Here is a 14,915-nt window from a genome sequence, read left to right as displayed (position 1 = left end):
TAAGAAGTTGAAAGTGGATACATCTTTCCAGAATTTTAGAAAGTGGTGAAAGTATAGCAATGGGCCCATATAGTTCTGCTGAATTGCCTCCTTTGTGTAATGGTGTAATATATGCAATTTTCCAAATAGCTGAGACATACTGTTCTATTATAGAACAGTTTATAAGTATTGACACAGGGGCCTTCCCCTTGTTAATTTTAGATATCCTGCTACCAAGTTATCTGCTGCCAGTGAAGTGGGTTTCAACTTCCTTAATAGTTTTCTTGCAATATAAGGTTGGAAGGTCGTACTAGTATGCTTCAGAGCAAACAAATGCTCTACTGAGTACAGTAATTGCTTTGCATCCCTTTGTATTTCAGTCAAGGTCCTGCATTTACTACATGCTTATTTACTGCGCCCGTACAGGTGTTGGCAATAGTGGAGAATGCCGGACTGAACGTAACTCATCTCAGGTTCGTATTCATAGACTCGAGTTATGCTCAGTCCAGTGTTCTCCATTGTCGCCCAACCTATATACAGTCGCCTTATATTACCATAAGCTTTCAAAATAATTAAGAAAAAATATAGCTGCCAATCTCTTTCCTCAAGAATCAGAAACAAAGCCAAAAATAATGAGGGGCAAAAAGCCTATATCAGGGCCATTTCTTTATTACTATTGTACTTTTAGAAGGGTAAACAGAATTACAGGTTTGGCGAATAAAGAATCAGACACTCTACTTGTTTTCTTACCGAATGTAATATTCAAGAATTTGTTAGGAAAAAAAAAGAGGAAATCACAGAGCAAATATATAAGGCAAAAAAAAAAAAAAAAACAGGAACACTCGAAATTTGGGAAACAGATGTAAGAAGACCGACTTTTCAGGAGGAGCTAACTCGCTTTTCCTCATACTTCACAAAAAAGCGATAATCACGTTGTAAATATCCGCTAGCGTACCGTTTCCGTTTCCGTATTCTGTTTCAGTAATTGCTTCGCTTGTACTGACGAGAGTTTAAAAGCATCAAGAATAAGATTTTTGGTATAACCCATTACAGACAGGAGGAACTTGTGGTGCGTCTGTTTTTTGTTAATTTGTTTTGGACTGTGTAGAATACCGTAGTGGATCCAGTAATGCAGGGGAAAGGTCTGCAAGATACCGGAAAAATGGATATGCCTCTGCCTAAGCAGGAACATTTACTTGCTTTAAAAGGTAAACGTGCAAACTGGATTTTTAATTATTATTTAGAATGGTGTGTTGTCGGACCTAGAAGTTCATACAAGATGAACGAGCAACGCTTGTATCTCCCCTTGAAAAGGTTTCACGTAATCCCGAACACGGCCTCTGCTAATTTTGAAGTTTTGAGCAATGTTTGCTGAAAATCAACACTCAACAAAATGTTGTTTATTAGTGTTTACAGTTGTAAATGCAGTTTTAAAGAGGAAGAAGAAATACCTACATTTTTTCATGTTGTATTTTGAGAATGTGTGTAATGATTTTTGTAGGTATATGTGTAAATTCAGAATACACGTGTTACTCCTAGTGTTTATGTCCAGTCCCACCAGTAATCTTGTAGCATGGAGAGAGACTGTGTCAAAGTTGCTTATCGATTGGTATTTGTTTCAAATTTATATTTGCGGTGGCCGGTCTTTGGAATGCTTTGTAGATTTTTGTCTGTATTACGGCGTTTTTTACATTTTATGCTTGATATACTAATATTTGGTGTTGTGATGCCTAAGTAGACAGCCTCCTATAACATTTAGATTATTTTGCTTTTCTCTTTGTTGTCATCACATTTTAATGTAAATTATTGTGAATTTACATTAATAGGAAATCATACCTCTCAACCTTTTGGCACAAGAAAACGGGGCAAATTTCAAAATAGTGTGGGTACAAATACCGAAAAATAGGGAGAGATTTGCTCTTGTAAACTTAGAATAGGGGATTTAAGAATGCATTTTTTCTGAAGGACATTAGGTCTGAAACTGTCATTTTGTGACTTTAGACCTTCGTGTTTGCCAGTTTTATGAGACGTCAAAAATCTGGTCATTATGCGAAAATGTGGACATTTGAGAAGGTATGATAGAAAAGAAGCAACGTTTTCCATTGTTGTTGAACAATCTGATCTCAACATTTTAACGCAAAAAATGTGGAGAAAGCTTAAAATAATAATTGGGGGGGGCGGCGGCAGAGGACCTGTACAGCCTTTAAATATTGTACTTACAAACATAGATAGTTATTAGAATAACGTGTTTTACATTAGCATGCGTTTTCTGAAGGATGTGAAGTCTGAAACTCGAATGTCAGTCTTAAGTAACTTCATTTCTCAATGATTTGCCAGAAAGCCACAGGATTTTTTTTGGGGGGAACGGACTTAAAATATGGGTTGGAAATCAGGACCGTTGAAAGGTGTGTGTGTGTGTGTGTGTGTGTGTGTGTGTGTATGTCTAAAACTCAGTCATTGTCCATGCTGGTGTGAATGACCTGAGACGTACCTCCCTGGACTACATGAAAAGAGACATAGAGGAGCTCTCTGAGCATGTAGCCCAGGCCGGTATGACCCTGACCTGGAGTAGCATCTTACCCTCACCAAGAATGATGCCACAATATGAAGACAAGATGATCAATTTCAACAATTGTCTTAAGTATTGGTGTCATTCAAAGGGGATCCAATGCCTGTCAGCCTGGGATGACATGCTTGAGAAGCCACGATGCTTTGCTAGGGACGGCTTGCACCTGTCACCCCTGGCCTTTCGGATATTGGCAAAGGCTCTTGCTACCCCCATAGTGCCTTTTTTAGGCAAAGCTCAAAAGACAAACCCACCTCCATAGGTATAACAAGGGATAAGAAACTAAGAGTAATGCTACTCAACGCCAGAAGTCTAAACCTCAAGATGCACGCACTCAAAACTCTCCTTAGCATGGAGAACATCTATATCTGTGCAGTAACAGAAACCTGGTTCAAGGCTCCCGAGAGCACCCCACCACTACCAGGTTATACCTCATACCATGCTTTTTGGCCCCGAAACTTGGACCGAGCCACAAAAGGAGGGGGAGTATCAATATTCATCAAAGATAACCCACACCTCCAGGTTGGTGGCACAGCACGAAGCATCAGAGACTATCCATGTGCAACTAACAGTGGGTAAAACTGCCTTCCAGTTTATAGCCTGCTACAGACCACCCTCCCAAACCCAGGAACCCCACTCGGCCTTCCTGCGAACACTGGAAAATATGAAGGTCTCTCCAAACGCCGTTATATTGGGTGACTTCAACTACCCAAATATAGACTGGGAGCATTACTCTAGCTCCAACACCCTAGCCCAAAGGTTCCTAGAATTTATAAACTCAAATGCTATGGAACAACTTGTTACCACTCCCACAAGAGGGGAAAGCATACTGGACCTGATCATCACCAACATGGGGACTCTCTGCTCCAGACCAGAAGTGTATCCCTCACTGGCAAGATCAGACCATAAACTAATCTCACTGGATATTCACATCCCGACTCCACCCCCTGCCCTGAAAACCACAGTGAAAAACTTCTCCTAAAGCAAATTTCACACTCCTCAAAACCGAGGTGGAATCCTTCAAAGCCCCCGGGCCTGTGGAAAATACGGCCCAGACCGCAGAATTTTTTATAAACGCATTCTGTGAACACCTTCAGGAATGCATGGATCATGCAATTCCAAATAACACTAAGACCCAATCCTCCAAAGGCAGACGTCCTGTCTGGTGGACCCCAGCCATAAACAAACTATACAATAGAAGGAGGAAGGTACTACATGATAGAGCAAAATCGCAAAAAGGGAAGGCATCTCTGATCAGTGTTAGCAAAAAACTACGGGCACTCATAAAATCGTCTAAGGCCAGCTTCGAGAGAAAAATTGCACAGGACACTAAGAATAATCACAAGGCTTTCTTTAGTTATGTTAGGAACTTGGGTGGGAATTCCCAGATATGCTCAGAATTAGTCCAAAATGACAAAAAGTACACCAAACCCACAGACATTGCCAACATCCTAGCTGACAGGTTCAGCAAACCCCCCACCAAAAGGGCAAATATCTATCCCAGCAGAGTGCTGCCCCCCTGACATCTCAGATGCTCAGGTAAGAGCTGCCCTCTCCAAAGCAAAAAACACAGCATCAATGGGACCAGACGGTGTCCCGGCTGCGCCTACATTAACTCCAAGAAGAGCTAAACCCAAACATAAAACTACTGTTCAATCTCAGCCTTACTACAGGATATGTACCCAAAGAGTGGCGTACAGCAACAGTGGTCCCTCTCCACAAAGGTGGTGCCTCAATGGATCCTGGAAACTATCTCCCCATAAGCCTGACTAGTTTGGTCTGCAAAGCTATGGAAAGGATCATCATGGACCTCATAAATAAAGATATTGGGGACCTACAGACACTGGATCCTACCCAGTTCGGCTTTAAGGGCAGATCCTGCCTCTTAAACCTGGTTGATTTCTTTGAAACAGTCACCAAGGCCATTGACGAGGGGAAGGTGGTCTACACAGCCTACCTGGACCTCGCAAAAGCCATCGATACAATACCCCACTCGGGCATTATAGATGGGGGTTAAACCCCTATGTCACTAGATGGGTTGCAAACTGGCTCAAGGACAGAACCCACATGGTTAGAATTGCTGGAGCCATGTCAGACTCCAAACCAGTTACAAGTGACGTCCCACAAGGCTCAGTCCTGGGACCTCTCTTGTTAGGTATATATTTCTCGGAGGTACAGGCCAACACGGAAGGACTGTGGCTGACCAAGTTCGCAGATGACTGTAAACGGGGCGCCATAATCGACTCTCCAGCCGACACAAGCATCCTCCAAAAGGGCCTCATAGAAACAGACAACTGGTGCCAGAGCCATGGCCTCAAGCTAAACGCCAAAAAGTGTATAGTCATCCCCTTTGGCAAAAATGAAGTGCCCAGAAATTACCACATAGGTGGTAATCCATTAAGTACAGAAGAAGTAATTAGGGACCTGGGGACCCAAGTTGATAGCAATCTCTCATTTGACAACCACGTGGCCAAAGTGGTTAGAAAAACATTTTTATATAGCCCACCTAATCATGAAGGGATTCGCATCTAGATCAGGGGAGGTCATCGTGCCTCTTTACTCATCCCTCATCAGGCCCATAATTGAGTACAATGCCCCTTTTGGGATGTACCTTACCAGACACCTGCAGCAACTGGAAAGACCCCAAAAGTACCTCACTAAGAGGATCAAAGGGCTCAAACAGATGCCATATGCTGCCCGGTTAAAGAAACTCCAGCTCTACTCGGTGGCATACCGCCTGCTCAGAGGCGATCTGTGCCTGACATATAAAGCCATGTCCAACCCAGAATTAATGGACATGCTGCACCTCAGAAAATCCAAATCCCATCGAGCTACGCGCTCGAGAGACTTGAACCTCAGCACTGAAATAAATAGGACATGCTGGAGGGACAGATTCACTCTGGAATAAAATCCCAGTCCAGGTTAGGCAGAGTCCCTCATTGACTCTGTTCAAGAGGAATCTTGATGAGTGGATGGGAGATCGTAGGTTTACCCCGGGTATCACTTCTGTGTCACTGTTAGACAGAGGCACAATATACTAACCTCGAAAAAGGGCATAGCAAAATTAATTTAAAATGGGTGGCGAAAGCCAAACACACTCTGGCTAGGCGTATAAATGCCCTAGGGCAGATAGCCTAGGATGAACCTATATATATATACATTTTAATAGCTGTGCTCTCATCAGACATTTTAATAGCTGTGCTCATTTGCAATCTTTTTCAAGCTGTATGTAGTTTGTCTGGAATGCTGTTTGCAGGTGAATTTGGAAATCGGCAGAGTTACAAGTGCTTATCCTTCATATGGTTCAAAAGTTCAGTTGAAGCTGTCATCATTCCATGCTGAAGGGCCCTTGCTTATGTTTTGGTTTTCTCTTCTGTCTGCACTTGTTCTCGTAGCAGTAATTGGTGTGCAACGGTCCTGCTTTCTGTCCCTTTTGACTTTAACACTTTGTCCTGAAATGCAGCAATGGTAAACTTTTACTATCTTTGAGTGTGGCAGAAACAGTAAATTTGTTTTGATTGCAGCAGAAAATGTTTGCATTCCTGTCATTATTGGGCTAGGGTGGTGTACCCCATTATTCAGTGCTTGGGCCACTTTCTCTTAGGTACATATTTTTCATCATTCAAAGCTAATATTAAGGGCTTTGTATTAGAATATTACCCCATTGTGATTTTCGCTCAAGAATGGGCATGGCCTGCATGATTGACAGGTCAATCCTGTGTGATGTTGCAGGGTAATCATGGGCGAGTGACAAGCCATGCAGATTATCAAGTGGCCTGGTGAATATTCATCATATAATCATACTTTGGCACACAACACTCAACATGTTGGAGCAAGAAATCTGGACAAAGCCCCCAAAATATGGACACTTTTTTTTTAAATACTGCTTTTACCAACTTAGAAAATTGATAGAATAACCGGTTTTGCATCAGCATGAATTTTCTGAAGGGTATGAAGTCTGAAACTCAAATGTCTGTCATTTTCTGACACTAACCCTGAATAATTTGCCAGTGATTTGCCAGAAAATCACAATTGTATTATAAACAGAAGTATGAGGCAAAAATCTGGAATTCTGTGAAAGTCTGTTCACTTGAGAGGTCTGCCTTGGCGTTCTTGAAATAGGGCCATTGCAAGGGAGTTTTTCAGTATGGAGTTAAACTCGGTATGTACTATATGTTTGTACAGGAATTGCTTTAGCAGGGGGGCGAGCCCCCTTGCATCCCCCATGTTTCTTTACTACATTTGTTTTGTAGGAATTGGTTTTGCCGGGGGGGGGGCACAGTCCCCCATGCACTCTCCATGTTTCTTTAATATGCTGTTAAGTAGTAATTGCTTTATGCAGGGGGTGGGGTGTGCTTGCCATGTTACAGAAGCAACATGAAAGTGCAGCTATCAGATGTCACAGCTGCTTAGGTTCGTGCCTCACGTGAGTTGCATTCAGGTTGTAGTCAGAAGCGTGAGGCATTTAGTGTTTGCAATGTACAATATTGCATAATATCGGTGCACAGTGAACAGTGTTAGAATAGCAGCTGAATCATTGTTAAAGTCTAGTTTTTATAATGTATTGCATTCCGTTTCTGCGTTTTTTTTTTTTTTTGTGTAGGTAACAACTAATTTCAACAGTCTATACTTTGGATTTATGTACCACGCACTTACAGCAGCGGCCAGATTCAACTATTTAAAAGGTCTTGCATATTCATCGTTTGGCAAGCATTGTATCCCCTGTAATTATCACACACCCCTAAAAATTTGTTTGGTAGTTCAGGGCCTGGAAACCTATGTGGACAGCAAACTGCCCTTTATTAGTTTCCATGTATTACCTGTGTTTCTGAGAAGTGTACCACAATCCTTCTGGAAGTGAAAAGAGATGCATTATTCTTTAAATAAGTTTTATAATTCTTGGGGGATCAGATTTTTGACTGGATGCACCTTTTTTCAGGGGACTTTGTACCTGTTTTCAGCATCTGTAGGTTGAGTAGTATGCATCAAGGCTAGTTGTGACTCTGGCTGCTTTATTCTTTTGGCTGTCTGAATTTGATCACTTGGACACAGATAATTTTGTGCAATATTTGCAAAAATGTCTGTTGTACCTTCAGAATAATCAGGCTGGCTTTAGTGCAGTTGGGGCAGTGTTTTGAATTTGTTTTCCAGGTAATATCCATGAAATAAGGAAGGTACTTCTTGGTCATTTTTCTGTCAGATGATTAGTCCCTGTGTGGAAGTCTGTTTTTTAATATTTCATTAAAAAAATCTCCAATGGTATATTTTCTGACACTGGTCCTTACCACTTTTTCAGCTGTAGAGTCCATTTTTAAATTAGGGGGTCTCGAAATTAAATGATCCCAAGGGCTGTATGAGGACTGGCACATTTATCCTAGGGTTACAGTCTGCAAAACCTAAAGAGTTGTAGGTCAGCAGAAAATGCTATACAGTAGGTTTGTTCCTAGAATTATGCTGGTCTGAATGCTGCAGGAGGTCTGAGGGATGTGAGTTGAGATCTCTGCTTTAAACATCACAATTGCACGTACTGTTATGAGCTGTTTTCTTTAGCATGAACTGCTTTGAAATTTAACTTCAGTTGTTCTTGTTGATTACTGGCAGAAGTGGTTTATGATCTTGACTGTGGACCAGAGCAGTTCATACGTTGTGCCCTAATTTTCCACATGCTGTGAATCCTCCTTGGGCACTCACTGCTGTTTTAGAGATGTTTGATCATGCATGAAACGCAGCTGGTAAAGTTTTCATGATACGCTTTTACTGTCTCTGTTGCTGATGTGATTTTTTTTTTTAAGATTTTTGAAACCTTTTTCTTTAACTGCGCCCCATATCTCCCTGGTAAGAGGCTTAAGTAGTTCTGTAATTGTATCCCTGTCCAGTGCAAGGTTTGTTTTTTGAATTTCCCAAACTACGTAACCATCCCAAACATTTGGGACATTTTATGAAACTTTTGAAAGAATAGGCAGTTGTTTTGCTGTGATCTTGTACAGCAATTTTTTTTTATATATTTAATGTGTGTCCAAAATACTTACGACTTTAGACTGACTTCTCCGAATAGCTTGTAAGCATTTCTCTTGTTTTGGGGAAAATGACTGAAGACTGTGGAAGGACTCAGAAAAAATTGCGAGCACCTCCTTGTTATCCTGTGCTGAGCTGCTCATGTTCCACCCAGCCCTAACACTCTCTACTCGGACAAAAAGTTGTGAATGGAGCTTTCTTCTTGAAAGCTGAAAGACCACTTTTGGTATAGTGTACTGTGTCAACGTTCAGTGCATTTCACCTAACAGCATGACTGGTTTGCTAAGAAGCTTGTTATATTGGCTAGATTAAATGTTTTAGGAAAGGAAGAAAGCATTGCTGGAATCTGCAAGGTATTGTGGCTGCCCTTAGCATCTGCAGCAGATACCTAACAATGTTTACTTTGCAGTATGGACATCGCCAGTGATCCATTTGAAGTCGCAGGCTGCTTTATTAAGCCATAGCTTTGTGCCTTCGAATGTTCAATTTTCTTTTTTTTTCCATAATAAATCTTTATTGTTATATACTTTTCATGCAAAATTATAAAATACAGGCTACTAACACTGTAACAATCACACCAAACAATATACAATATTTACAAGAATGCTTCCATATAAGACATTAGAAATATAAGAAAAACATAAGAATAATTAGTAAGTTTCCAATATTGAACAGTTTAATTTGACATTTCTCTCCAAATATAGCAATGATTATTACTACCTTCAATTCAAAAGTTTTATGCTAATATAATATTAAATATCTGTTCCCAAATTTTCGGATTATTGATACCCTTACTATGTGAATTTAAAAGTAGTTTATGAGCTAGTATATGTTTTGTCGCCAACACTCTGAAGTTTTGCCATGATGTTTTAGTTGGGTCTAGCCAATTTGAAGCTATATAAAGCTTCATTAGTAAGAAAATATTAATATGAACTATACTCTGTGATCTGGTAAGTTCCTTCGGGGGAATATGCAAAATCATAAATTTCCAAGACAGTGTTTTACTTTGGTAGCCCACTTTCTGAAGTTGAATTTTAAAGGAATTCCACAGTTTGTATATACACTTACAGCTCCAGAACATATGAAGAAGATCAGCCGGTTGAGTTTTGCAGTATGGACATGTTGCAGAGTTTTTAGAATTAAATTTATGCAGGGCAAGGCGTGTATAATATGCATTATTCCAAATCATCAGCTGGGTATATAACAGTTTTTGAAGAGAAGTAGCTTTAATAGTCAATTCAATTGCCTTTAACATATTAATTTTATCTGTCAATAATATTTTCTCTTCCCAATAATTTGATAACAAAACTTTACCTTGAAATTTAAGTTCTTTAATTTATTCGTTGCTGTTATACATTTAATATCCTGTTGGAGAGCTTGCCACAACTCTGAGCATTTATTTATAGTCTCTTCATCCAGTTTAAAGTTTTGGAGGTAACTTATAGTAAATTCTCTAATCTGTCTAAGAATAATCCGGTAATTTATAGGTAAATTAAATTCTTGTCTTATTTGGTTGGGCGATCGATCCAGATGTTTATATGTCGATCATAGTTAAATTAACAATTAATGGAAACTTCTTTAGATCAATTTAATTGGTTGTTCAGCTTTACATTTGGGTTCCTGTGAAAGGGCTGAAAGACAATCATATGCTGAAGTAAATCCAATGATTGAAATAGACTCTGTAAAGATAATATTTCAGTTTTAATGTGTTCCACAATCCCATATACCTTCAGAATATCTTTACCCAAAAAGGGCATTGCTTTAGGATTAATGTTCAACTTTAAAATATATTCATAGTTGAGGGTTAGCCAAGTTGGTGTCCACTTAGTACTAGTTATCTCATGATTGGCCATTCTTAAAATCCTATTAGAATTCACAATCAGATAATACATTTCAAAATTAGGCAACTCCAGACCTCCTTTAATTTTTGGGGTCATTAATTTGTCATAAGATACCCTAGTTTTCTTTGGTTCCCAAATAAATTTAGCCAAATCTTTATGAATTTGTTTAAAAAATGTTCTTGAGAGGGATAAATGGGCTGACCGAAAAATATACAGTAACCGTGGCAATACATTCATTTTTATAATAGAAACTTTTGCTAATACTGGCAAGTGCAAATTTTTCCATCTCACAAAAGCAGAAACTATTTGTTCCCAAACTATTTTAATGTTGTTGTTATAAAAATCTTTATCTGTGGAAAACGCAACACCTAGGTATTTAATATTATCTTTGAATGTTACCTGCCCCACTAAAGGTAATAATGAGAAAGGTTTAGGTGTCTTTAAAGGGAATATATAGGTTTTCCCCAAATTAATTTTATAGTTAGAAGCCTCTGAAAAATCATTAACTGCTTTTAATATCTTCTCAGTGTCTGATATTGGAGATGCACAATAAATATTCAGATCTTCAGCAAAAGCTGCCATTGATATTTTAGTTCCATACATTATTGGGATATTATGATAAACCTTCTGCTTAATATACAAGAACAAGGGTTCAAGATAAATATTAAATAGTAAAGGGGACAAAGGACAACCCTGTCGCGTTCCCGACCTAATCTGTATTCTTTTGGAAAACTTCTGTTAATATACAGTGTAGTATAAGGATTACTATATAAAATTTGTAAGATTTGAACAAATTCAGGGGATATATTAAAATAAGGTAAGAGATGAAACGGAAAATTCGTGTCTACCCTATCAAAGGCCTTCTGTGCATCTATTATAAGAGCATATATATTGAGATTATTTTGCTTAGCATGCGCTATCATAGTATGTAATGAAAGTGTATTATCACTTGTTTGTCTACCTGTCATAAATCCAGCCTGTTCTTTAGATATATGAATCATGATTTGCTTCAATCTAAATGCTATAATTGAGGTTAAAATTTTCATGTCTACGTTAATTAATGATATCTGTCTATAATTATCTGGGTTCTGGGGATCTGAGTTAGCTTTATGTATAAGAATAGTTTTGGAAGCATTAAGATGAGGATCATGAATTTTATTCCCAATTATATAGTTTAAACACAACTGAAAGTATCTTACCGATAGACTCTGCAAACTTCTTGTAAAACTCCACTGTCAGCCCATCAGGACCTGGTGATTTCTTTGGTTTCATATGCTCAATTATATATATATTATTTCTTCTGATATCGGTTTAACCAAATCATTTTGAATATCCTCTCCTACTTTTGGAAACTTAATCAGGTGTAAAAATTGTTCATAAACTGTATTGGAGGATATAACCTTCTGCCCCTCATAAATATTAGTATATATTTTCTCAAAGATATCAATAATATCTGCAGTTTTACGATATATCTTATTATTAAGTTGTATTTCTGAAATTTGCCCAGTTGTTTTTGATTGACTAATGATCCTATTCAGCACTCTTGATGGCATTTGAGCATGATTAGCATACTTAACTAGAGTCTTGAAATGTTACTCTAGAGTTTTGAATTAAGAAGAGATCCTTTTGACATTTAAGCAACTCTTTCTCTGTTTGCTCGTTAAAGTTTAACATTAGCTCTTGATCGAGTAGTTTAATTTTGGATTCCAAGTTTTGAATGTCTTTATTTTTTTATAATAAGAGGCTTTTTGCAAAAGGACCCATCTTATTTGTGCTTTAACTGCAGCCCATTCAATATCTGGGGCATTCTGATGTTTAAACCAACCAGTAAATCTTTAAGGTAATTTGAAATTTCTTGTAATATGTCATCCTTATTTAGCAAGTTTGGATTCAGAGACCAATTATACCCTCTTTGTCGTAAGATATCTTTTACTTTAGCGAAACTCAGCAACATTTTTGAATGATCTGATAGGTATCTGGCATGTGTAACAACTTTAGGGTCTAGGTTAATCCAATGATCTTGAAATCAGAAAAAATCTATTCTGGACCACATTTTGTGACATGGAGAATAAAATGTAAAATTATTAGTACTATTATCATTATTTAAATAGTGAAAAGGGTCATATAGTTGAAAATCTTCTTTTATATCATTCAGTGCTAATACCGCATGCTTATTAAATGCTCTTTGTGGACAAGATCTATCCAACTTCGGAGAATGTTAAATTTTCTGAAATCGGTAGTTGAGCGATTGGTTGGCATGCACAGCTTGATGTGAATCTTAACTGTTACTAATAGTGTTCTATTCAAGCTGCTTTTTGAGCCTGTGTTGTGGCTGAAAAGGGTCAACAGACCATCTCAGCTACCCAGTTTAACAAATAACTTTTATTTATACACGTTTATATATCCAGCTCTGAAGGGTGGGGGTGAAACATACACAAGTCTTGCTAACTACTACTACTACACTGTAGAAACAACTGACCTTAAACTACATTCTCAGCAGGATAACCATAGTCTTAAACTTACTAATGGTTGTAGCATTTTTATTTGCCCAACATCATAATTCCGTTTTATGGCTTGTTTGCGTTATTAATTAGGGGCTCCATATGTCAGAATAATAAACACTGCAATAAATCTTTAAATCTGAGTTCTTTACTGTTCCTAAAGTAAATATTTAAAAATGTTCTGTAATACTGAAAAATGTGGAAAACCTCGAAGTCTGTCATTGGTGCCTGCCATAGAAGGTTTTCTGGTCTTCCATCTATAGAGTGCGGCTTTCAAGGATTACTTTTAGCAGTTTACTGAAACCTTTGTGAGTGCAGCCTTTACTGTGATGAGGTCATTATTTCTCTTGATCCCGACGGGACCTTTCTCCTCCTTAGACCTTCCTCTTCTGCTCATACACTGGTGCTATGGCTCCGTGAACACATCACTGTGCTTACGCTTTCTGGGGTCTTATCACCATTTATTCCTACCTTCCATGCTGTTGTGTTTTTTTTTTTTTTTTTTTTCCCTTCTAATACACATAGGTAGGTACTGGGCTATCTGCCCGAAGGCATATTATTAGCCCAGCCATGTTGTGTGGTATTCACCGCCCCTTTGGTTAGTTCCCTAGGCCCTTGATCTAGCAGCTAGTACCCTTGGCCCCTCTCTAGTAGAACTGTTGGTATGATCCCTGGTGTGAACTTTCTGTTACCCATCCACTCGTCGAGGTTCCTCTTGAAGAGTGATAGTGAGGGGCTCTGTCTTATGTAGATCGGGACCTTGTTCCATAGCAAGGGAAGTCTTTGCGAAGGGAATCTATCCCTCCAGCATGTTCTATTCATTGTTGTGCTGAGGTTTATATCCCTAGAGCGTGTAGCTCGAGTGGATTTGGTTTTGCTAAGATGTAGCATGTTCAACAGTTCTGGGTTGGACATGACTCTGTATGTTAGACTGAGATTGCCTCTGAGAAGGCGGTATACAGCAGAGAAAAGCCTTAGTTTTTTCAATCGTGCTACATAGGGCAACTGTTTGAGGCCAGTAATCCTCTTAGTGAGGTACCTCTGTGGTCTCTCCAGCTGCTGGAGATGCCTAGCCAGGTACATTCCAGTTGGTGCATTGTACTCAATGGGTCTGATGAGGGAAGAGTAGAGGAGCACCCACTACATCCTTGGATGTTGATGCAAACCCTTTCGTGATCAGATGGGTCACATAGAAGGATTTTCTACCCACCTTGGCGACATGGTTATCTGCTTGGGTCCCTAGATCCCTTATTACTACTTCAGATTTCAGGGGGTTACCTCCTATGTGGTAGTTCGTGGGTACTCTGTTTTTTCCAAAGGGGATTACTACGCATTTTTTAGCATTTAGCTTGAGACCATGGCTTTGACACCATGCATCAGTTTCATTAAGGCCCTTCTGGAGGATATCCATGTTGACTGGAGACTCTATTATAGCACCCAGTTTGCAGTCGTCCACAAACTTGGTCAGCCACAGCCCTTCAGTGCTTGCCTGTACTTCTGAGAAGTATATGCCAAACAGGAGGGGCCCCAGCACAGAGCCTTGAGGTACACCGCTCATTACTGGTCTGGATTCGGACATAGATCCTGCTACTCTTTTACTTTGTGGGATCTGTCTGAGAGTCAGTTTGCGATCCATCTTGTGACGTAAGGGTTTATGCCCAGGTTGGTGAGTTTATCAATAACACCCAAATGGGGAATGGTGTCAAATGCTTTAGCAAGGTCAAGGTAAGCCTTGTGTACCTCCTTGCCCTTATCTGTAGCCTGAGTAACTGTCTCAAAGTCCACCAGGTTCAGGAGGCATGATCTGCCCTTGACTAAGCCGAACTGTGTGGGGTCAAGTGTTTGGAGGTTCCCAATCTCTCCATTTATGAGTTCCATAATGATTTGCTCCATTGCCTTACAGATCATACTGGTCAGGCTTATTGGTCGGTAGTTCCCAGGGTCAGTTGTGGGCCCACCCTTGTGCAGCGGAACCACTGTTGCTGTGTGTCATTCTACGGGCACATATCCTGT

General features: G+C 39.4%; 1 protein-coding gene across 5 annotated transcripts in view; it reads left to right on the top strand.

The window, feature by feature from the left end:
* The first annotated feature begins 899 nt into the window (after nt 1-899).
* The window catches only part of LOC122794710 (trafficking protein particle complex subunit 13), a 1,187,860-nt gene continuing 1,173,844 nt past the window's right edge, over nt 900-14,915 (top strand). For 3 of the 5 annotated variants that reach the window (XM_044063358.1, XM_044063357.1, XM_044063356.1), the window contains exon 1: nt 901-1,187. Coding sequence is in view for 1 of the 5 variants with exons in the window: in XM_044063359.1 (XP_043919294.1) it covers nt 1,109-1,187 (79 nt within the window). In the remaining 4 variants the exon portion in view is untranslated. Of the gene's footprint in view, nt 1,188-14,915 lie in introns of all 5 variants that reach the window. The other 2 variants (XM_044063354.1, XM_044063359.1) reach the window with 2 other exon arrangements.

This window comes from Protopterus annectens, chromosome 2.part1 (genome assembly GCF_019279795.1).
Source record: "Protopterus annectens isolate FY-2018-M chromosome 2.part1, PAN1.0, whole genome shotgun sequence".
NCBI lineage: Eukaryota > Metazoa > Chordata > Ceratodontiformes > Protopteridae > Protopterus > Protopterus annectens.
The sequence above is the reverse complement of the archived record's forward strand: the minus strand, read 5'-3'. Positions and strand labels throughout refer to the sequence as shown.